At 40.7% G+C, this 25,759-nt stretch overlaps 1 protein-coding gene across 1 annotated transcript in view; it reads right to left on the bottom strand.

Annotated features, from left to right (window-relative positions):
- Nucleotides 1-25,759, bottom strand: part of DDX10 (DEAD-box helicase 10) — a 183,823-nt gene that overhangs the window by 34,453 nt on the left and 123,611 nt on the right. The window contains exon 16 of the mRNA XM_084505482.1: nucleotides 21,120-21,176. Coding sequence (XP_084361608.1) covers nucleotides 21,120-21,176 — 57 coding nt within the window. The remainder of the gene's footprint in view (nucleotides 1-21,119; nucleotides 21,177-25,759) is intronic.

Genomic DNA, 25,759 nt, shown 5'->3' with positions numbered 1-25,759 from the left:
TACAGAGGGGTGAGAGCTAAGAGAGAAGCAGCCCTGCAGCCCCCAAGGGGAGTGCAGCAGGAGGGCAGGAGGTGCTCCAGGCACAAGGCAGCACAAGTTCCCCTGTGGCCCTTAATCCTGGGGGATGGACCCCGTGGGACGGAGCCGTGTGGGAGCAGTTCCTGAAGAGCTGCAGCCTGTGGGCAGCCCCCGCAGGCTCAGTTCGGGAAGGACGGCATCCATGGGAGGGACCCCACGGGGAGCAGGGGCAGAGAGGGACCCTGAGGGAGCGGCGGAGGCGAAGCGCCAGGGACTGACCGCAGCCCCCATTGCCCGTTCCCCTGTGCTGCTCAGGGGGAGGAGGTAGGAAAGGTGATGGTGGAGGGAAAGTGTTTTTAGTTGGTTGTTAGTTCTCACAGTTCTAGTCTGCTAGTGACAGGCAATAAATTACATTAATATCCCTATGCTGAGTCTGTTTTGCCTATGACAGTATTTGTTGGGTGATCTCCCCATCCTGATCTCAATCCTTGAGCCCTTTCCATTGTATTTTCTCCCCCTTTCCCTTTGAGGAAGGAGATTGAGAGAGCAGTTGTGGTGGAGTTCTGCTACCCAGCTGCATAGAACCACCACATATGATCACAACACATGCATAGTTTATTTTTATCTTCACTTTTTTAATTCCACCTCTCCGTTTTTAAAAGCTTTTCAGATAACAGAGAAGGACTGTTAACTAAGCAAGCAACTAGCCTGGCATTTGGGAGGACTGAATCAGCTCTTTACTCCAGCCCAGTCAGAAGCAAAGCACAGGGAATGCCTGCCGTATCTCAGTCTGCTCTGTGCCTGCAGAACAGAAGTAAATCCTGATCACAGGCTGCTGTGAGGAAAAACGCATTAAAAGATCACGAGGCACTCAGTACTACAGCCACAAGGTTTGCAAAATTTAGACAGGCTAAAATACTTTACAATTTATTATCCTATCTAAGTAGTACGCATAGGAATAGCATTTCAGAATTCAGAGCTAAATGACAATTTAAAAATTCAGTCTGCGAAGACCTCTATACTATTATTTTAAATGAGGCTTACATTTGCCAGCAATGAGTGTTCTAGAAATACCTTAAATTAGACTAAAGGCAGATTTGCTTCATTTGACAGCCTCTTACAGTGGAAAAGCTGTTTTAAGGCCAGTTTGTTAAATATGGCTAGAATTTTAGAGGACATCTCATGCTTCTTTGGCAAGTTAAATGGTTGTTGGTAATGCAGTACAGGCAGTAGTTTGTCACTATTCCTTGTTAGAATTTTTCAATAGGCAACTCAGTATCTTAGCTCACAAATATCATACTTACAATGCATTTATTATTATAATAACAGAAAAATTATAGTTGTAATGATTGATGGGCAAAGAGACTTCTTCGCTGACATCTTCAGCATTATACAGCTGTCTAAAAGCAGTGATACGCAAAAACTGATGGAAAGTAATTCCAGTGAATGGTGAAGGTTATGGATGAATAAGTTAAGCAGCTATAGATCTATTTGATGTATCAAGCTGTCAATAATTAAGAGCCAGAAAACAGGTAAAATGCACTGAAAAGATGCTGTATGATGTTATTTGATAATAAAACATAAATCAGAGTAACTAGCTCATTTTTTTAAAACTGCTTTTCACTCTAATATAGAAATTTGATCCCAAAATTTTAAAAATGCTTGCACTAAAGGTGCCTTTCGCTTACTGTGATGTGTAAGAGGAACTAAATCTCTACTAGCTAGAAACCTTACAATGTACTTTGCCTTTCTCTGAAAAAGTTACCTTTCTCTGAAAATTATTCTGCTCTGAAAGCAGAATCCACTAACAGAGAACAGCAATGGGACTTGTATGAATCACTGTCATAATCTTATATCTCACAATTTGTATCAGTTAATGAGAAGTAGTCCAACGGGCACACAGACTGTACCATTGAGACCAAACACATTCTCTGTTCTCACTTTCCCATGAGCTTTCCAGAACCTCCTTGCACCCTTGCAAAGTCACTTCTCCCTGTCCCATTACTATAGAGGGGCCTTGCAGATGTGGTTCAAAACTGGCAGACAGTTCATAACCTGGAAAAGACTCAGTTAGGTGTTGTCTGTAAGAGAACAACATGCGTATGGAGTCAGCTCTTACCTTTGTTCTCAATGTAACAAACTGTATCTGAACAGTTTGTTACATTATATTACATTATATTATGTTACATTATATTGTTCTCTTATCTCCTAATCACAATGAAATTAAAAATAAGCAGAAACTACATCCTCTATTACATAGAGAAAGCCATCCTTCACAGAGTCACAGAATCATCTAGGTTGGAAGAGACCTCCAAGATCACCCAGTCCAACCTCTGAACCTAACACTCACCAGTCCTCCACTAAACCATATCCCTAAGCTCTACATCTAAACGTCTTTTAAAGACCTCCAGGGATGGTGACTCCACCACTTCCCTGGGCAGCCTGTTCCAATGCCTCACAACCCTTTCAGTAAAGAAGTTCTTCCTAACATCCAACCTAAAACTCCCCTGGCACAACTTTAGCCCATTCCCCCTCGTCCTGTCACCAGGCACGTGGGAGAACAGACCAACCCCCACCTCACTACAGCCTCCTTTAAGGTACCTGTAGAGAGTGATAAGGTCGCCCCTGAGCCTTCTCTTCTCCAGGCTGAACAATCTTATAATCAGATCTCCAATCTGAACAATCTTCATTAATCTTAATGAATCCTTATATTCACAGAGCTTAACGTAAAGAAAGCCTAGAAGAGTATAAATCTCAGACTGTCATGAACTACTCCTTCCATCAAATCAACAGCTGCCTGTGGAGGCAGATTAGAGAATAGGATTACACAACTAGTTAAAAGAATATTAGTGCATAAAAATATCTGTAAGAACAGGTGCAGTGATATTTTGTCACATATCTTCTCAATCATACAGTAGGATATTCTTCCTGAAGCTTGAAATATTTTGATGCTACTGTGAATGTTCTCAGTGACACAGGATTTTTCTTTATTAACACATGCAGACTACATTAATCTGTTTAATACTCATTTGTGTTGCTACCAAGAAGCCTTTCAGGACTTTAATTCACTCTGTGTCTGACAGCCAAGTGCAATTAGCAATCTGTAAAAATATGAACATTTTCAACCAAAGACTGTTTCTGAACTACAATGCCTAATGAATTATTAAGGGAATTGTCTTCCAAATGCATACTAGAAAGGAAAAGGGAAAAAAAAATAAACGAACAGCAGATTTTCTTCAGCACCTGGAAACCTTTATTCTCATGCATTTGCAATAATGAATTATGTCATTCCTTTTTAAGCAGAGTTAATTAACAGAATTGGTATTGTAGTTGGTCAGTCAGAAGCCACCAATATTACCTCCGTAAATCTCTCAATCTTTGACTACATTTAGGTATTTTCTGCACATTTTTAATATCACCGGCATTACTGCTCATAAGAATGGAAATACCAGAAACCACTACAGAGTCAACTAGAGTGTGAATTCACAGCAATTCATCAGCGACTACCTGTAAGAGTGCTTTCATCCCATGGTAATCAAAGGAGATGACTCTGAGAAGAGCAATGGCTACCATTTCACAATGGCTTTTTGTGAATAAGCATGTTCCCACAGGGAAGCCAGCATGCTGCAAAGTACAACCCCAAGCTTATTCCTGATGTGTACCTGTGGTAAATCCTTAAAGATTAATTAAATACAGGAACCTGTCTTTTCTGCCACAGTATGGATGAAGTATGCATTCACCAGCAACAGAGAGAACTGGAAAGAATTTTCCGTAAAACACATTTACTAGAAAAATCCTTTTTGTGCTGTAAGAATATGGTATAAAAAGTCCATTCTCTAACAATCAATTGCATCCTATTCTTGTACATTCATGATAATCTTATTAGGGAAATATCTTCAAAGTCCATAAATTATCTTTCTCTTTGGAGGCTCCAACAGTGGACCTCCCTTCCGCCACGGGCCAAATCCCAACATCTGGGTTATATTGGTGGTCGGAGGATGGTTGGACCAGATGATCTTGGAGATCTTTTCCAACCGTAATGATTCTGTGATCAACCAGCTTCAGACATGACAACTTTTGAAAAACTTTAATGAAGTTTAAAAAGCCTTTTTACAGCACATTACCGTACTCTTTTCTACAGATCCTTGAACTCTGTCTGAGCTACAGCCTGACCTAATAAACAGAGCAGACCTAACTGGCAGAATGTAGCATAAATTTGTTGCTGGTAAGATTGTTCAGACAGCTTCCCAGCCTCTGTTTTTACCTCTTCTAATTTTAGCTGTTTCTTTGCTTTACATCTGTCAACTGGGACCTTTATGTAACTTTTGTATAATCTTACTGGGAAAAATAAAACTATTTAAAGAAAGAAGATACTGTATGTAGTAGTGTAGTGCTAAGACGCATTCTGGAGGAACAAGCAGGTGGCACAGTCATTTTTTCAGTGCCAGATTTAGCTGCTGCCTGCTATCTGCTCACCTCCTACTGACAGAAAACTCCAAGGTCTAACTCTAGAAGCAGGAAGATTGCAGGAAGGAATCAAAAAACTGAGTGTGCTATTCAGGGAAGAGATGGAAAGGTAGGTGGAAAGAGATCTCTTGAGATCCCTAGTCCCATTTCCCATGCAAACTGGTACTATCACCACCATTAGATCAGGTCAGCTGAGGCTTTGGTACATCCGAGCCTGGAAAACCTCCAACAAGAGCAGTCCAGACTCTCTGGGTAACCTGTTCCAGTTCTGCGCTATCCTCTTTGTAAACAAGTTTTTCTGAGAACCCAATCGGAAATTCCTGAGTCATAATTTTTGGCTGATGCCCCTTACTATATCATCCATCACTACCAATAATAGGTTGGCTCCACCGTCTCTGTAGCTGCCCTTCAAATGCACTATTAAGTTGTCCTTTAGCTTCCTTTTCACCAAACTAAACAAGTCCAGCTCCTTCAACCCTTCCTCATGGACAGTGTCTGTGCTCCTTTCTACTTTCCCAAAATTTCCTCCTTAGTTTTAGACCACTGAGAAGCTCCCTGCTTGTCCAAGTCCAACACTCTCCAACAAGGTTCTTCCAGACACTCCACGTGGAGGGTTGAATGTTCAATATCAAGGCTACTTATCTGAAGTTATTTGACATTACACAGGATTTTTATTTAAAGACTGATACAGTAATGTACGTAAATCAACACACAAGTACAAATTACACTTAAGAGTAAAGAAATGAGAGTACACAGCTGAATCACAACAATACTTGATTCTCGCTACCAGTCTTTGTAACAACCTCACCATCACGACACCAGGCATCCCCAGTAAGCAGGTACCCAGTAAATCTGATAGAGCAAAAGGGAAAGTATGCATATAAAATAGACATCTGCTCTGATGAATCTGGGACCAACACGCAAAGTATCACCTAGATACTTCTCAGGAATTAATTAACAGCATTTGTTAAGAAGCAGAACAGAGAGCTTAGCTCATAATCAAGAAAGAAAAGGATCAGACACTCCAAAGAATGTCCTCGCCTGTTTATCAGAGGAAATAACATTTTGTGAACAAGACAGGAACAACCACCAAAAAATACAGGAATTTACAAAAGAAAATGAAACAGAATAAAAGATCATTTCAGAAGCCTGCTAGATAAAAACAATGTCCCTGTAGAAAAAGGATAGGAAAAAGGTAGTAAGGGATACAATCAGCAAAGCATAAATTCTAAGCAAAGGTTAGTATGAACCACACACAATGACAGCAAGCTCTGTCTAGCTGTGTTTTTTGTTCAGATCAGGCTCAAACCAATCAACACAGCCAAACTACAGGAAGGATTTCTGGGCTAACAGTGATATATGAGTGAGAAAGGAAAGGAAAGGTTTACCTCTGCATGAAGTGACCGTATGAAAACAGTTGTCCTAAATCAAGCCATTGGCCCTTCAGGCCTAGTCTGTCATGGAAACCACACTGGAAGTTTACAGAAGAACTATGAAAAAGGGCAACCAGTTGGATGCTTCCCCGTTCTGTTCTTCCAGCTTCAGTGCCTAGCAGGTGAGGGGTTCCTGAAGCAGATACATTTTGGCACCTACAGAGCACTAACACCTCCCTACGTTTTTCTCTTCTCAAACCGTAGGCTTCTCATTATCCAGTCACCACATGATCTACAATGCTACTCTACACTTTGTAGAAATACATGTTTACATAAATTTTGATATGTAATGATTATTTATTTTTCTTTTGCCTGTTTCAAACCCACTGTCAGTCCCTTTAGCAGGCTCCAGCAGCACACATGTTCCTGCTGGTTTAGCCATTGGCATTCCAAAACAAACAGAGAATCTTTCACAGAAATCATCCAATACATTTTCATGTAACCATTCATATCTCTCCCACTCTCTCTATATCCTTTCTGAAAGGGGCTGCCCAGAAGCTCACAGAGTTGTAGAGCTATTATCTGCTTTGTTCTGTATTTCTTGTCCTTGCTGTTGCAGAGGAAACTGAAAGCTAAGCTCTAGAAGTACAATAAGGTATCTTCTGACCCCAGTCTGACAGCTTACACCTTAGGAAAGCCACATTCAAGTATAGCCTCTGTGGTTTGAAAACGCATCCCAGCACTCTCTTCGTTGGACTTGCTCGGGGATAATGACTCCAATTGCCCTTCTCATGGGGATAAACTAGACTTCATCCCAATTACACTTTCTAGAGGTCACAGAATCACAGAAATGGTGGCAACTCTTAACATGGTACAAGAAAAATAATGCCAGAGAATTTGAAAGTTCAACTAAACTAAACCTAACAACGAAAACACAAGGATGATTTTTAAAAATAAATCAGAGTAACACAACATTAACCAAAGCAGGGGGAGGTTCCCTTTTGTATTATTTTTGAGCTTTGCCACACAAGCTCAAGTACCTGGGAAGAACGACTTTCCTAGGCTGCATGCATCTCCCAAGTCAGTCAATACTTTGATCACAGTGATAATTACTCTAAGCACTACTTTTACAGATATGCGATCTGCTAGAATATTAGCTGACAGGAAATTAAAAATGCTAATGACTTTTGACATCTTTAATAGCACATGAATTATCAAATAAAACGGACTGTTTGAGATTGCCATTAAAAGCGAAGCCTACTGATCTTTGTGAGTTTTCAGCTCAAATAGCTGCTAATGTAAATCATGTAAATGTGAGTTGACTGTGACTGTAATTAATCAATCACCTTCCCTTGTCCACCCACAATTCCTCTTGCTGAAAATTTCAAAGCTCTGTCAGGTTGTCCAACATGAATGAACGGAGGGTAGCGATATACTGGTATAAACTACATCTAATCCTATTACATGCTGCTGACTGGATTTTTAAATCAATTCATCTTTATGAACATCCATTTGAAAAACTCATTTTTGATATAATGTACAGAAATACTGTATTGCAAAAACAGTAACCTAAAGATCATACATGTATGGAGTACTTTATAAAACTGCTATGGTGCTATCCATGTAACTACACACAGAAAAACCACTGGTAAAGGCTTAAAATGCTTTTTCAGCATAACATTGAGATTTTTCTCCACAATGACAAATGTCGAACCTATCATTCTATCAGTGGTAGCTGTCTGCTACCTCTATATAGAAGTACTTTCCACAAAAGAGGAGGAAGACCAATGTCAATATACCAGCAGAGTTGCTACCAAAGTGTAGCAACCTATTTTGGAAGATATGGGGCTGTTTTTTCTTCCATGCCATGAACAGAAGGGCATCCAGCGATCCCACATCAGTCTGAAGGCTCAGTTGTCTGTATTCAGTATCAACAACCACACGGGAAATGGTCGGGCAGTTCTGCACAAGAGAGCCCAGAAGCAGAACAAAACCCAGTAACTCCAGTAACTCCAAGGTCCCTTTCCCAGGTGTTGCTCTAAGTGGACAATGTGAGAACAAAAATCTCTCAGATTATTACAGACACTGCTCAATTCTTTAGTAGTAATTTAGAGAATCTCACATGGCAAGGCACTAATCACTCCTTTTCTGACTGAAATGGAAGTTCAAAGACAAGGGAAAATCAAGAACCAAAGAAAACCAGAAAAAAAAACTGCACAAACACAAGAAAGGATAAGAGGAAATGAGACTGCAGGCAAGTACCAGGCAAACAGCAAGGCAGGCTGTGACCATCTGTGAAACAGAAATAACCACTGAGTGAGCATCTACGTGGTTACCACAAAGCAAACCTATTTCCAGATCTTAGGGAATTTCAGGCCTAAAAAATAAGATTGATGGGTAGAAATGCCACAACACACCTTGCAAGAGCTACGCACAGAGCTCTGGCGTGGGTACATCCATGTTGACTGTACATTACCTCATACCCAAGTCGTAGTTCTCAGCTGTTATAATGCAGCAAACTGCATTTTCCAATGGCAACAACGACAGAAATGATGTAAAGGAAATTAAACAACCCAGTTAAGAAACCCAATCTCAAATGTTTGGCAAACTGTGTTTGCAAAGCAAGCATTCACTGGCCTTAGATTTCCAGCTCTCACAATTAAGCAAAAAGTTTGAGAATGGCTCCATGCTCCCCCTGTCCAGCTTTATTCCGCCAGTTTTTCATAGAGCTCTGAACTGAGTGGTCAAGGAGGGTGGAAAGGAACCTGAGGACAATCCTTTCGCTGAGCTAAACCAAAGCAGGACTACACGTGTGGCACTGAGATTAATTTCAGAAAGAACTACACAAGGTGGGAGACCTTACCTTCTGAAAACGTTATTGAAGAGCTTTCTTGTTTCAGTCACTTAAGAAATATCTGGCTATCTATCCTAGCCTGTCTTTTTTCTCTATTAACACCAGTGGTGTTTTTTTTTGTTTGTTTGTTTTTGTTTTTGTAGAAAGAGGTCCAGAAAACATTGGGAAAACTACAACCTCTGTTCTGAGCTGCAGGGGCCAGAACAGCACCTAGTTCCACAACTGCACTGAGGCTGCATGGATTTGCACCTCCCACAGAAACCTTCTGAAAAAAAAAGGTGCCATGTAAGTCCATGCTAGTAGTTCTAAGAGTTTAAAAGATAATTTACCTATCATAACTGCCCATCCAAAAGAGAACTCAGGTTTTCCAAACCCAACTCTTCTGAGAGGTCTTTTCCAACCCAACTGATTCTATGTTTCCCAAAATTAAAGTCATCAAAGAGTGAAACCTGAGTTTTCAGGGATATAACCCAAATGGCTCTGCTTGTAGACTCAATAGGGTCTCTTAAGAGACTCAAATTCGCAAAAATCAAGAACTCAAGAATGCTAGAAATAAAGGTGACAGCAACAGTCCAGTTCACTGTTTACATGGACGTGTTTGTCACCAGAGGTTTTTTTTAAAGCCATTTACCTAATGGATGGCATTCCTACAATTAGCAAATGAAAATCCTAAATAACTGAAAAACACACAGCCTCCTTTAGTCGTGGCTGTACACTAAGCAAGCTCCAAGCTGAAGATCTGGCTCAGCAGGAAGTTGAGGCCAGCGGACAGGGAGGAACAGAATCGTCTCTTCTCATCTGCATCACCGGATTAATACAGAAAGGGACAAGCACTGCCAGCTTACATGCTGGCTTTTCTTAGGTTAGGAGTGATTAGCTTTGAACCCTTACTGATGCTCTTTTAGCAAAAGGTTTCTTGCAAGAATACGAATGTGTGCAAGGAGCAAGAGAGACAGCCTCTCTCAGCTCTCTATGGAAGGAAGGAATGGGGGCACTGGGAAACCAACATTTATTCAGCCATACTAGAGCAGTTCAGCCCAGCAAAACACAACCAGTTTGCATTTTCCTGAAGCAATGTCAAGGAAGTACAACACAGTACAGGGAGGAAGGGAGGAAGAGGAAAAAAAATAAAACCAAATTAAAACTCACCAACCTTTCCCTAAAAACACTAAGCACATTTACTAAATCTTTGCTCCCAGATGATGCTATTATCTTTGTTCCTGCTGTTCTCCAGTGTTTGTGCTCTCAGGTTCCACAAGGCACAAAGTAACCCAACAGAGTAGCATTTGGAATAGCAGTGAAAGAGTAGCAGTGGAATTTGGCTCCTTCAGAAGAAAGAGCAAAAGGTAAGAGTCCCAGAAAATCCCCCAAAATTCATAAAAGATCAGAAAGAAAAACAAGAGCGAAAGAAAACAATAAACAGAAGGTAGATAGAAAATTAAAGTTGTGCCTTGCCATAAGGCAAAGAAACCTTGAGGGAGACCTGAGACAGCACACAAAGACACTGGGAGTCCTAATGGACTCCTCAAAAGAAGGCTGTGCTCTGTTTGGGGCTTACTGGGCTCTCCAGAGAAACACACAATATCCTGAGATGGAAGGGGCCCACAAGGATCCAGTTCCTGGCTCCTTACAGGACTGCCCAAAACCCAAACCCCATGCCTGAGAGCTTTGTCCAAATGTCCCTTGAACTCCAGCAAGCTCGGGGCCATGACCACTTCCCAAATGCCTGACCACCCTCTTGGTGAAGAACCTTTTCCTAATATCCAGCCCGAACCTCCTCTGCATCCATGCAGGATGTTTAAATGGCCATACATGTTTGTTACTAGCTTGAAGTTTCCTAATAAACTGTTTGCTTTATCAATGCAGCCGACAATAAAAAAGAACAGAATACATACCACAAACATTGTGTGCTGTCTTAAAGCACGTTGGGATGGTGCAACTACTGCAGATCTAGCGTATTTGGCAAAGGAGGGATCTGACAAAACACAGAATCTTTAAGAATGGTCTGAGATAAAAACATAGAGACAGTCATTAAGAGCTTTTTCCTTTTCTTTTAAAGCTCATGTAAAATTCAGCATAAAGCAGCTGGAATCCTGGTGACTACATGACCCGGGAGTATTCTGAAAACAGCCATCACGAGAATTTTAAAACATTGGCAACTGCAGCATTATCAGTCAGAATGCAGATAATGATTTTCTGATTGCACAAATCAATTTTCATCACTAGTAGCAATTACGACTGCTGCGAGTAGCTATAGCTGACTACGTAGAATGCTGCAAGCAACACGTTCCAAGAATATAAACAGGGGCGATGCTGAGAAAACAGAGCTGCTTAATTTAAGCTAACTACGATTCCTCATTGCACGAGGATGTTATCATCATCCAAACACATCTGAAAGATTAACCCTGCTCATCAGCCAATTAACTCATTGTTCAGAAGTTTATACCTGAGATACGCAGCAAAGTGGAGTCCCAGCATCCGAAAACTACGCTCTAAAGAAGTTTCAAACACATAGTGAAAGCTGGGAAGTGGCTCAGAGTAATACCAGAAGAAACCCAGATGCAAATAAAGACGTGTGAATAGTTCTGACCCAGCTTACTTATAACTATTATGCAGATGCTTGCACTTCATAGAGCCAGAACTGAGGCATGTGAATACACGTGCTGTTCACAGCAGAACATACTCCCACTAGATTGCATTGCTCTCAGAAAAAGGCTTACAAATATAGAAATTTCAACTTCACAATTAAAAGCTGTGCTTGAAAGCTGCTGCAAACGTCAGATTACTAGATTTGGCTTGTTCAGGGTTTCCCACCTCTTCAGGATTGAAGGTGCAGATAGAGAAGAGGGTCTCCCAAATTTCAGTTCCAGGCTATTCTGCCGTGCTATGTTGGTTAAGGCATTCAAGGACTGTGGTGAGGCACAAAGAGTAAGAACTCCACAATAATAAACAGCATGATCTGCTGCTTAAAATATATATGAACACAGAAAATGCTTTAAAAATTTATGGTAAAATTTTATGGTTTACAGCTTTAAAATTTGTGGTTGAGAAGGACAGAAAATTCAAACACTGGTTACTGTACACACACCAGTATGTGGCTCCAGCACTGTCCATTCATTCCTATTCCTTGACCAAAGTCGGGGCAAAGTGACCATTTATGTTCTGCTGAGGCTGGGATTGCTGAGAAGAGTGTCAGATCAGTGAAGAAACTGAACAAGAAATTTGGAAGCCAAGAATTCCAAACCACATCCCAGTGGCTAGTTACATTTAAACTGCACACTTGCTATCTTTACAAGAGAGCACTGTGAAAAATGAAAGGCTTACATACTGATGAGCTATGATCACAGCACCTTAAACAATCTCTAACATTTTTTAATCAAAGGATAAAGAGCAACAGAGTAGAAATACAAAACAGTCCCAGTGTTCTCTTCTTCCCCTATTTAAGTTACAGAACATGGTGTTGTGCAGGTAGCATGAAAACATCCAATCAGTGCTGAAATGGAAATCTGAAGCTCAGGTGGGAAGGTCTTTGCCCCTGAATACACTGTGTTCAATGGTTTGCACTCTGCAATACACAAAATGTTCTTGTCTGCTTTCTTGCGTGCTTACTGTTTTTCTAGATACAACTATTGAACTGAAATACTGGATTGATGAAATGTGCATTCACATGGAAAAATGTATATAGCCTAAGTCACTGGCGCTCAGTCATTAGCCTCAGAAAGGAACCTGCAGAAGAGTAACTCTTACTGCTCTCCCTGAGCTCCATCACACTGCCACGTGAGGGGAGGAACATGACGGTGAAATCCTGCTCCTGATGCCTACAGACATGGGGAAGGAGGAAAAGGGAGTGAAATAGCACACACCTCTGTGCAAAGGAGAAAGAGAGCTCGAACAGTGACTTGAGCAGCTACACGGTTATTTGCTGATCCCCCTTCAAGAGCCCGGATGGACTAGTGCCAAAGCACTCCTTAATTCTACAGCTACCAAGAGTTAGCGTACCTCTTCCTCACTAGCCGCATCATTTGATTTCCTTGCACCCTGTCTATTCCAAGTCTCCTTGAATTCCAGGAGCAAGAAGCTTGGCAAGAGGTTGCCAGCTACAGGGCAGCCCCTTTTATAGGGTGGGTGCCAGCGAACACTGAGGTGACATCAGAGTAGGTGGCAGCTGACATTGCAGGAAACCCCTTCCTGGCAAAGGAGGCAGATACTGAGTACCCTCAGCATCATTTTGCTCATCCTTACCACAGATACAAGAAGCAGTCTTCTCCGTTTCATCTCCAATTCATCCATCTTACATGGCTCAACAAATGGGCTACCTTGCAGTGGGAGATGGTGACGATTAGGAGAAAGTTCTCAGAAAGAGCAGTCAGGCACTGGGACGGGTTGCCCAGGGAGGTGGTGGAGTCACCGTCCCTGGGGGTGTTCAAGGAGAGGTTGGACGTGGTGCTTGGGGACATGGGTTAGTGGTGACATTGGTGGTAGGGGGGTGGTTGGACCAGATGAGCTTGGAGGGCTTTTCCAACCTTAATGATTCTGTGATCCTAATAAACCATAACACAACCCGCAGGATTCAAGAGAAAGAAACATAGATATGTTAACACATTTATTTCAATTTACAATCTTGCAGTTTTGGTAGCCTAAGCCTTTAATAAAAAAATACTCCGTTTTTCCCCAATGCCAAAACATTGCTGTTCATGTCTTTAACGTGTTGAAAATTCTGGAGCTCAGCTCTGAAAGTAAATCTAAGATAGCTCCGAGGATCCTGTTCTAATTATTTCAAATTTATATGGATAAACCAGAAACAAAAAGTTCCCTAATGAATACTGAATTAAACACTGCAATCTGCAAAGCTTTAATACTGCCGAAATTTCTTCAGAATTACATTAGAAATTTAACAAAGTCACTTAACAATAAAGACAGTAACTTCTGTGCTCCCTAACACTGCAGAGATAAGGGACACCTCTCCTGTGCCTCTGTGCTCACAAACCCATATCGCATCTTACATCAAAACCCCCCTCAGAACTGCAACCCAAAAATATTAATTAAAAAAAAAAAAAAAAAAAAAAAAAAAAACGTTACCATACCTCTGATTACCATAAATTTGAAAGCAAACACAAAGCAAAGCACACAGTATACTTATGTCAGACACTGTGATGGAAATGTACTTGGTTTGATGCACTGTGCATCTGGCTCACTGCAGCAGACCTTCTGGGTCTTCAGGCACGCGTAAGCTCCACATCCACCCAAATCTATGCTTCTGCCAAAGACTGGGAAGAAATCACCTCAATAACTGGCAAATCATCAGCTTACTGCGTGTAGAGCACTGGGCTGTCATTACATACCACATATGATTAAAAATAACAGTTGTGAATATCATACTCACAAAATTCAATTTCTGTGGCTATGCCCAATCATTTTAAATGGTCACTTACAAGCATCTTTAAAATTCTCCATGTGCTGGTGGCTGCAGTGATAAGGTTCACAGCAGTGTGCATAACTGCAAATCAATCCATAAGAATCCTTCCTTTTCATGTGTTCAGGGCTACAATACATAAATACTAATTTAATCATATATTTTTATTGGCAGAAAAGGCAGGACTTATTACAGCTTTCCTTACAGTAATTTAAGTGCTATGTGAGCTGGAAACATCAATATGATATTTTCAGTAGGAAAATATAGTTGACATTTCCATACAGGCATAATAGCCATTTTCAAATAGGAACTTAAATATTGTAGAATATGTTGATTTTTAAAATTATTTCAGAATACAGATAGTTCAGAATCACTGACTTCTTTATTTCCTTTTAACAACTTGAACCCGAAATTGAGATTCTGCCTCAAAAAAGAAAAAATAACTGAAATTACTAACTAGAAGGTTAAAATATTAATTTTCCAAATTTCTGTTCATCCTCAGAGCTTCTCATGAAAATACAAAACATTACAAAAACAAAATGGTAATAAATACAGCTACTTACAGGGTTTTTTTTATGTGTACAGAATGCAAGAGTTGAGAGACCAGATCTACTTCTAAACCAAGGTTAATTAAATTGTTTTAAGTATGACTTAATAAAAGGGAGCTAACTCTCAGAGTAATTTCAGCTGTAAACTCTCCACACAAGACATACTGGAACATTTTGTAGCTGAATTATCATTCAGCTACAGAATTCTCATTGTTCTATTTTTATGTTTGTTTGTTTCTCTTTGTGCATTGCAGAATCAAGAGCAATGATTGATGAGGACTCAGCAAGTCTTTTGCAGCTATCAAACAGCAGCGATAAGCCATAGCCTGTTTTGAGGCTTTACTGGGCCATGATAACCCTCTCCTGAGGTCTTCTATGAGCAAAACAAACAACGTCTACATCCTCCAGTCCACACGAAGGATCTAACCCTGAAATGCTGCTCCAATTCTAGAAGTTGCAGGGAGTTAAAGCAATGGTTCCTCAACACCATCCACCAGGTCATGAGAGGTGACCCAGAACCAAAGCACCTTTACCATTAACCAGCTACCCATCACAATGCAGGGTATCCCACAAGACTTTCCCAAGAACATGTAGGGATAAACTGGTCAAAGGGATTTGGGAACCTGTACTCACAGGAGGCATGGACCGAATTCCTCTCCTTCAGTCCCACACACCCCTTTCCACACTGAAACTACTGCTCACATCCACAGCAAATCTCAGGTTCTCCAGCCTACAGACAAGGCTGTGGGCTAGATTCTCAAGGAAAAGGAAAATCAGGGCAGAAGCAGAGGTGTCAGGTAACATAAGTCATTTCCAGTAACCCCAGGAATGACATACAATGGATGTCAAATTTTCATCGTATCTTAAAAACTGTATTTCTCCAACAGGACTATTGGCAATAGGTTCCCAAGAGATCCATTTCTGTCCCTTTGCTACCTGGCACAAAGATCTCTTGAGACCCATTCAGCCAGTTTATCTCAAATTCCATGGAGGGTACTGAAGAGTAAAAGAAAATAGGGTTTTAAAGTAGTTTTCTGGTTAACATCTCAACAGAGCATGACATAAGGAGCAGAAAAGCAGAAAACAGAATGCTATACTGAGGATTATACCTTGCAGTGATGTGATACATGCAGATATCAATGCTTTAATCTGTCGTGGTTTTATCTTTTACGTACATGCTTCCTGCTCACCCAGGTGTATTTTGTAGATGTGCTCACATACATTCCTTCGTAACAAAGTACCAAGATTCCTAACTTCATTGCAACTCCAAGAAAATTTGAGATTATAAAGTGTACCAAGAATATATTTAATAAAATATGTAAAATCTCATACAGGAGTGCTAACTCTTGTCAGAGTACCAGGACATGTTGAGTAAGCACAGGGGAAGAAGAGAGGACATCAGAAATGTTAAAGCATACTTATTATCCTGAATTTGCTGTTCATCTTTTAATGCTCTAAAATTATTCAGCAATAATTCATTCCTATGAAAAAGTGCCTCTGAAGACCGAGTACTTGGATCTCTCTCCGTACTCAGAGGACATCAGTTTTCCTGCCCAATACCCATCCTCAATCGTATTACAATGATTTGTCTTCCTCATTCTTTTCTAAAACAGAAAATCCCTCTCATGTGCTCGGGCTCATTTTCCCTAGGTTTAAGTAGGCAATATTTTTCTTACAAATGTTAGGATAAACAGCCTCTGGTCTGTCAGACCCCTTCTTTTCAGTTTTGGACATTTGCATGTTGCAAATCCAACCAGAAGTGTGCATCCTGTTATATGCCAAGTAACTCATATCAATAACTATTAATTATTTGTGAATTACCTAGGAGAGCTATACTACTTTTACATCATGCAACACAACCAGTTTTCTGTGGTGTTGGGAGTATGACTTTAGGAGAATAATGGGTAAAGTGACTGATCCAATAACACGAAGAGAAAAATAAGCTCATGTAAGTAATATAAAGCCATAAAATACAGAGCTTTGATACACTGATCATCTTATCCAAGCAGCATGAGACGAGTTGAGGGTCAAACACAAGCAGAAGTTAATACCACCACTTACCACCAAACTCAACACTGTCAAAGATGGCATTAAGCAACTGGTGAGATGACAATCCCTAAACAACCAGTTTACACAACGTACAGAGTAAACTCTTAAAACACGAAGTGCTTGGGTAGACTGCTCTCAGAATGACTCAACACCAGTAAGTTCAAGATGACAGGTACAGGGAGGCAGCTAGGTCGTGTAGCATTACTTTCATTTTAATGCTTAGTACATGAGTACCTTCCATTCTATAACTGCTACAGGATTACCAGTGGCTGAAGTGATCCACCCAACTGTCATGACTGAGCAAGTTTCACCTCCTGGCACTGCTTGCAGATGCTGTCCCAGCTCTTTCTAGCAGATGCTGGTGAAGCCCTTCAGGGGCTAGTTTGCCTTTTTTTTTTTTTTTTTCCCCATGATGTTGGGTGTTGGCTGCTGAGGATCACAAAGAACATCGGCACAGGAGCTGGAAGCATCACCTTATCCTGACTCCTGGTCTGCTCCCTGCCCTGTGTCCCACAGACCTGTTCAGCTGCTTCTGCAAAAATGCCTTTCCTACAAAAATAAGTTTCTTAAAAGCAAGAATTATGAAGTGAGGAAGTTTCCTTAACACATCAACACTGTTCTAAGGCACAAGAATAGCAGAACAGTAAACTCACTAAATGAAAACTACAGTCTTATTCAGCTAAGCTGAAACTAGCAGCTGCTTGCACAGTAAGGACCAATAAACACCAGTTGAAGCCTAGAAGGGAAGGGGTAATTTGGGGCCAGTGAGTGCCAGCCACATAGGGCTGCTCGGGCACACAGACATGCTGTGGCCAGGCCCCAGGTCAGTGGCCGTCAGCCTGTGCTTCTGCACACTGCTTTACCTGCCCATCAAAAGACAACACGATTGCTCAATTTTCTCTAGACCATTTTCAAGAGGACCACAGCAAACAGTATCCAGATTTGTTCGAGGGTTCAAGGACTGCAATTTTATCAGTACCAACTAGAGATCAACACCTGCTTTTTTTCAGTCTCGAAACACTGCATTTGTTAATATCTCATCCACTTCTACATTGGGAGAAAAATAAGTATCTATTGATAGAAAAACAAACAAACAAAAACCATTAAACCCAAGTTTCCAATTTCTCTTTAATATAAATAGGAGAAATCTTTTATCTGATTTCACATACTTTTACACTCAAATTCAATTAATGGCAATAAATTCCAAGGAATACTTTCTCCAAAGTGTCCTTTAAGAGCCCTCACTTCTAACCTGGTTTATTTATTGCATGGGGGATTTCTCCAAGGTGGAGTCAATAACACTGCAGCTACCTACTCCTCTAAGCCCCTGTTCCAGGACACTCAGTAGGGTACGCCAGAATTGGTTATTAAATTCCAGTTGCAGAGTCCATCCCAGTACAGCAAAGGTTGAGGAAAACCTTCCCTGCAATTGCTCTAGGCTCCTGTGACACCAGGAGAAAAATCATAAGGCCCATCTCTCCTGTGACCTTAATTTCCCTCTTTGTTGGCATACCAACAGAAGAATCGTGCTCATGAAAGGCATGAAAACTCCTGCACTTCGAAATGAAAGGAAAAAATGGAGATACTCTCCTTCTCCACAGAATAATCTGGGGCTATAAAGCTGAAGGAAGGCTGTTATTAAACAAAAGTAGGCAACGAGTGAAAAGAACATAGGCAGAGTAAATGAAAAGTGTCAGTAAGTCCAGGCTCCCAGGACATGAAATGGATGAACATGCACAGACCAGAGAAACCCTAAAACTGAGAGTAAAATAACCAAAGGATCTGAGATTAAATTAAGACTAAAATAATGATGAAAGATAAAATCCCACAGATGTATAGGTTGAAGGGTGAAAATGAACAAACTGGAAGCTGTTCCAAACAGATTCCATTTTCATTTTCATTTGGAAAGAAAGCCAGCATACATTAAGATTTACCATACGAGGCACTGCACATTCAGCAAAACAGCACTAGAAACATCAGGACAAAAGGTACAAATGACACCAAAGCAGAGATACAGAACTCATCATTGATGAATTACTGTGCAATATTTAAAATGGAAAAATAAATAGCAGTTTTGGTCATGGTAGACCCTGTGGGCTGAGCAGAACAGAAAGACAATAAATAATTCTCAGTAACCCAAAGAGCTTCTCATATGAGAGAAGAAGTTAATAAAACAAACAGGAATGAAGCGGGTAGAAGAAGTGGAACAACAATTTACGACCCCAGCTGCTTTGAAGCAACCGGCTGTTCAGAACTGTTGATCTACTCCTTTTCTCCAGCTGCTGAACTGCATTGTTAGATAGCTAAGAATACCTTTGCTGCTTTTTTGGTTCTCCGTATTCCATTCTCTTTTAACAAAACCCTATTAATTGCCAAAGGAATTTTATATGGCAGAGTAAGTGGGTCACAAGCCATATTCTGAAAGAAAGTGTGAAGGTTTTTGAACTCCTGATTTAGGCAGCATATGTTTGCTAAACTAGTTTCTGTTTCAGTAGTTTCTCTGTTTTACTGCTTTCCTTTGTTGTACTTTTTTTTTTTTTTTTTTTTTTTTTTGGTCTGGGTGTCTCACCGGAGCTGCTTGAGTCATATCCCACACAGACCATGGAGAGCTTCAGCTACTATAGCTTCATCTACAAGCTTCTGTGAAGCAGGGAGTGCTCTTAATTAATTCCTCAGACACCTCAAAGCCTGAAACTGCCACCTTTATCTACCAGCTACTGCTCCCTTGCATGTCCAGGACTGCAGTGCCCAGCTCCAAGCTGTCACAGCATTTCCCACTGGAAACATCTTCCCTTCAAATGAGCCCCACAGAAAGTGACAGGACCCGATTGCACAGAGTTCTGGCAAAAATAGCCTCTAAACAAAACAAAAAGCCCAGCAGTTTTCAAAGAGGATTATGTCAGCTTCTGAGGCTTGCTTCTTCTTGCACAGAGCGAGCTGAGCACTTGAGGAGTAAAACAAAGTCCAAGTAGTGGCAGGCTTACACAGCTGGCACCCTCACTGAGAGCGTGTGCCACTTGCACACTACAAAAGGACTAGAAAGTCTGCCAGGCAACATTCAATGTGCCAGTGTTGGAAAGAGGAGAGGAAAGGGTATATCAAATTGCCTTTTTACCTTACACAATTCTGGGGGGGTGATTCTGCATGTAACCCACCCTGTACACGTGCACACTCACACAGATCAGTCCTTAACAGACACCTACTTCATTTCCCACCAGCAGAGAGATTCATTTGATTACCAAAGACTAGGATAGGGGAAGTGCATCAATAAGCAGAGCCTTTTAAGAGGACTGGGTTTATTTCTCCAGCTGCTGAGTAGTATGACAAAGGGCTTTTTATTCCTGAAAAAGAGGTAAAATGAACTAAGAGCCAAGTATTTACAAACATGGTGCAGCCTGATCAGTGTTTTCTCTCTATATTAAGACATTTGTTAATCCCTCATTCCCTAATTTTCCTACAATGCTTGCTGAATATATTAAAACTATGCATCTCTATACATCCAATTACATTCACAAAATTTCTACTGCTTGACTGGGGAGTCATGATGCCAGTGGCTCTCATAGCTTCCATCTCTGAAGACAGAATCATAATTAATACTTAGTATAACTAGGCTTTCCATCTTAAACTGTAATTACCTTCCACTTCAGAACTACAGTAGGAAGTATCTTCCTGTATTCAAGTCTCCCAGTGCATGATCAGCTTGGTAAAAAAACAAAACAGAACATTATCCATTTTCTCAGGGGAGTAAGATACTTGCTAACTGCTGAGAACAAAGAGCAACTATTCACATATAGCACAGGAGATGCAGCATGAGACATGACACACACTCCTCTGTCCATATTCTGGAAAATCACTGCAGCTGAATGAAATCTCAGTTCATCAGAATCACAGAATGTGGAAAACTAGAACAGTTAAACACATATGAAAAAGGGTGGCAAAGGGTTTGGGCCTAACAAGAGGCAGGAATAAAATTCAGTGTAAACAACTGCAGCTTAAAGAAAAGGTTCAGCAGAAACAAGTTGAAATGAGATTTCACCAAAACCCTTACTGCCTGCAATACTGCAGCAAGTTATAAACATGTCCAAGTACTCAGAGGAAAAGAAAATGGCATCAGCACTGCAGCTGAAATGGCAACGCACTTGATATACAAAATCAAGTTGTTACAATTCCAAAAGGCTTCCATCTATATGTTACTTACCCTACTCAGTACCTTTCCATAATAAACCATTACAACCACATCACAGCAAGGGAATGACAAAAGATAAGCAAAAAGAAAATATCCGTAAAAAGTCATTAATCAAACCACTGTTTATTATAGAAAGGAATGCAGTAATTAAAAAACAATTTCAAAACCACAATCACTCACTCCATCAGAAAAAAATAATAATAATTCTTACCTCGGCGTTCTTATTCCTGGCTTCTCTCCTTGCTGCTTTTTCTTTTAGCCTTTTCTCCTAAAACAAATAAGAAGATCCACAGTTTTAACACAAATTCCTGTTTGTTTTTTTTCTTCTAATATTTTAAGATTAAAGTTGAGACACCGAGATGTTTAATGCACATATACTATACAGGTGGGTTTCATCCTACACATTACTGATGAAAAATTATATAAAAGATTTGATTGAGATATTATTCATAATTCTTGGTCTTTAAAGGAAATCAGAAATACAAGAATGATTCAAACTTACATTTCATCTTAACTGAGATTTGTTACTCTTAAAACAATGATGCAACTAGGTATTTTGAAAGTCAATTAGTACTTTGACAGAAAGTTAGCATCTATAACAGGTTAGTTAAAAATTACACCAAGAGATCATTTTCCATATTTCTCCCTGTTTTAATATCAAACCTGATCTATTTAACAAGCAAAAATGATCATTTCCTTAACTTCCAAACTGCTAAAGCCACTGGAGAATGAAAGCTAAACCATATTCTCCATAGCCTTTGTATCTCCATTATGAAGTAAATGCTACTGCAGAGTTTTTATTAGTAATTGCATTGATTCAGAAGCCCTAAGAACATCAAGCTGCCTCCACCAAAGGGATTGTGCTATGTGAAAATGAGTGAAAAGCAATGATAAAATTGAGTCAGAGCTGCCAGCCAGATTTTTGAACATCCAAAAGTAGCCAAGGTATTTAATGTAAGTGATACTAATTGCCTTGATTGTTTTGTTGTTATTGGGATTTGCTTATTTTTAAACCAATTTAAGGATTATCTCTATGTTATACTCTGTCAGGTCCTTGCAATTTAACATCCCTTCAATTACCGGTTTCATGAGGTAAGGACAGAAATTCAGGTGAGGGCACCCATCAGTGAGAAAAGCACACCACTCCCTATTTTTCATTTGTTTTAGCAATGCTAATGACATTGATTATTCAAACTTTTTCATGCTAGCATAAAAAAGCTGATGCTATGCAATGCTCTCTGTTTCTTTATGCAACTTAGGCCGTCCCTAGCATCAGCACATCTAGAACCAAGCCCACATAAAATCCCTTTACCATCAGTCCCAGGACACCACCTCAGCATGGAGGACACTGACGACCATTTCACAGCATGAGGTCACATTTGGGGAATAACGAGAAAGCTCCAGCTGCCCTGGTGCCACATCATCACAATCAAAGAAGAGACACCATAAGACTAATGAGTAAGGTGATTTGGTCAGGAAGAGCACAGATGACAATGTCAGTGCTAGCTGGGCATGGCTGTATCGAAGCTACAACTGCACAGAGACGTGGGGTAAAGGACACTGATGCAGAACATAGCGGTCCCTCTGTCCTGTATTTCTTTTGCTCAGCCTTCATCCTCTTTTCCCATGGCTTCTTGCTGCACTATTAATTCCCAACAGACATTCCTGCTGGTGCTCTCGAGCCTCTGGCAGGTATTTTTGCTGCAGTCTCTTCAGCTGAGGACTGACAAAGGCTTATTACTCTGCCACATAACTCTACTGTCAGGCCAATTCCAATTTTCCAGCGCTAGCTCCAGTTTTATCAAGGTGTATTAGAAGCTACCATACAAAGCTGCTTGGAAAAGCAGTGTGGTTCATGTGCAGAGCTGGGAAAAGGAGAACAGAGCTGCCACAGTTTTCAAAAATGGTGTCTACATTCAATTTCTTTTGAGACTTCTGTCTTGTATGTGCCATTTTCTATCCTCTCAACTACCAAAAATACAGAAACGTTAGTTTTCTTTCAAATATGGAGTAAATCAACCTTTCCTCTCCAAATCAAAACAGATCAAGTTAATCCCCAAAGGATGGCAAGGACAAAACTGCCTGACGTTTGTCTCTCTCTGCTTTACACAGCTCTCCAGTGCTGTTCCTGACAGCTTTGCACACCAACACCTCAACACCTCCAGACCTACACGCCAGGGCATTCAACACACACCATAAAGCAGAACAAAGACATTGCTTTAGTCAAATCTAACACAGCTCTCGTATTACTTCAGGTATTTTAAAACACAAAAAAAAAAAGCAAGCAAAAATAACAATTGCATTTAAGGGCATGCGAGCCAAAAGAAACCCCTGGGACCAAATGCTACCTGATATGGACACAGTCAGACTGCTCTGCAACAAGCAAGACCCAGCATCTGGAGCACAAGCCCACTGCATCTCTTAACCCTCAGTCCCCCAGACAGACAAATCACCCAGCAGCGCAGATGTACACTGAAAAAAAAATTATATCTGATTTTCCAAGACCTCAAAACAGAGGTGTTTTTTTTTTTTTTCCATGATCATAATTTCCTGGGAGTGTTACTTCATCTTAAAATCAAACTGGTTTTGTTTATTTGCCAATATGTATTGGCTCTATTAAACTGATTGCAGAACACCTTTCAAATTGCCCAAAATTTCATCACTAAAACACTACAACCTTTACCACCAACTTTACATGACTTATATTTAAAGGTCCCTGCCAACCTAATTAAAACAAGAAGAGGTATCACACTGAAAGAGCTCCCTGATTTATGATAAATGGACAAAGGAAAAAAGAGATGAAACCAGTTCACTGGGATGAACACTGCTGTGTTTAAATATACAGTGGCACAAAGAATGAAGACCTGGCCTCTTTCTGAATGCCAACAATATGAAAGACAGGAGTAAATGCTTTTTCTTTCAAATATGAGCCACGCACCTTTATGAAATAGAAAAGAGAGAAGGGGAAAAGAGTTGGAAACAGTCAATGAATTACCTTGCTCCAAGCAGAAAGCCCAGTAAGGCAGACTTCAGCACAGGTAAAAGGATATTAGACAGGATGTTACCATATTCCAGAGGGAGATGATATTATTCCTTCTCTTCCAAGTCAAATCTGTATTCATTTGATCATTTTTACTTATGCTTTTCTAATGCTTTTACTGAAGTTTTCCACTGTCTCCCACCCTTTTTCTAAATGCTTTAGTTGCGCGTTCTTTGCTCTTTGAGGTCACCATTGCTCTCTTATTTTTCTGCAAAAACTGTGATCCTTTTCAAACTTTACTTCTGAGCTAGAAAATAACCCACCAGATATTACAAAGCGGGATAAAGGTATTTTTAAATTGGACAGAACAGAAAATTTTAGATGGAAAATTTCTATGGTATGTGAAAAGACAGTGTCTTAACTACAGCCACAGGCTTAAACCAACAGAGTAACCGCTGAAGTTCCTGCTCCAGGGATTTACCACAGAGCACTGGAACGACAGCTATGAAAGCAGAAGATTGACATAATGGCACAGCAGAGCACTATGCTGGACAGCGTAATATATGTAAGTCTCTAAAGAGACAAAAGGTCTCAGAGGTGCAGAGACTGAAATCAGGAGTACAAAATAACAACAGGAGAGAGAGGTGTTACCAGGACCCTTTTTTTTTTTTTTTTTTTTTTTTTGGTAGGACTTGGTTCTTTGTTAATGAAAAACAAAACCAAATTCCCTATAGAGTGCATCTATACACTTGGTTGGAATTAGGAGTGTGTTTCAAAAAGTAACACCCTCATCAGCCCCACTTAGGTTTTGCTTCACATTACGAGGCAGACTCCAGTAGCACAGCTAATAGACTCCAACCGGTGCTGGGCATTCCCGGGATCATTCAGGCTGAGATCATCAGGAGGCCTCTGCTCAGCCTGTTCCAGCCACCTGCTCCCAGCAGTGTCATCTCTGAGGTCAGACCATGCTGCTCAGGGCTTCGTCACATTGGGTCAAAATCCCAAGGATGGAGACTGCAGAGCATCTCCAGGCAACCCATGCCTCTGCCTGACTGTCCTCACACAGAAAAGGTTTCTACTTAGCCCCAAGCTGGACCTTTTGTTTCAGCTCATGCCCATGGCCCTCTTGCTCTGCACTGGTCTGAAGAGCCCGGCTCTCTCCTTGCTGACCTCTCTGGAAGTACTGAGAGCTGCTGTGAGGTCCCCAAAAGCCATCCCTGCTCCAAGCTGACCAAGCTCCCCCAGCCTCTCCTCACAGGACCCCCGCCTCAGTGACTTCTGCTGAACTCTCTGCTTTGTCAGTGCCTTCCCATGCTGGGGGTCCCAAAACTGGTGCACTATTCCAGACAGGATGTCATGAATGTTGAGGAGAACAATCACTTCCCTCAAAGTGATTCAATTCAAGGCATCAGCTAAGAGGTAATCAGGTGTAACCTCACCACCACGTGACGGTGTGCAATCTGGCTGTCAGCACCAACTACATTATGCTGCAAACTTGCTTGCTGATGTAGGAATAGCCATGTTATAATGTAGGCTTCAATGCAGGAAAACAATCTTACTGTGGCACTGCTTCGATTTATGTGCAGCTTCAAGCACATGCATTAGTACATAGAGCCCTGAAAAACCATGTGCTGAACAAGCGCTAAAACACTTTTCCCCAGCCAGGACCTTATTTTCTATTAGCTAATGGACAAATTGTGAATTTTACTGTGCCAAATAAATATCACCATGTAATAAAGACACCCTATTATATGACTGCATGAAATTAGAAATTAACTGTAGTGCCTTAAGTTACAAGGAAAGGCTTCAGCGTAGCCAGGAACATAGATTTTCAAAGACTCATGTTGAGTATTTTAACACGATGTCACACT

The sequence above is a fragment of the Aythya ferina genome (genome assembly GCF_964211825.1).
Source record: "Aythya ferina genome assembly, chromosome: 1".
In the NCBI taxonomy this organism is placed as follows: Eukaryota; Metazoa; Chordata; class Aves; order Anseriformes; family Anatidae; genus Aythya; species Aythya ferina.
The sequence above is the reverse complement of the archived record's forward strand: the minus strand, read 5'-3'. Positions and strand labels throughout refer to the sequence as shown.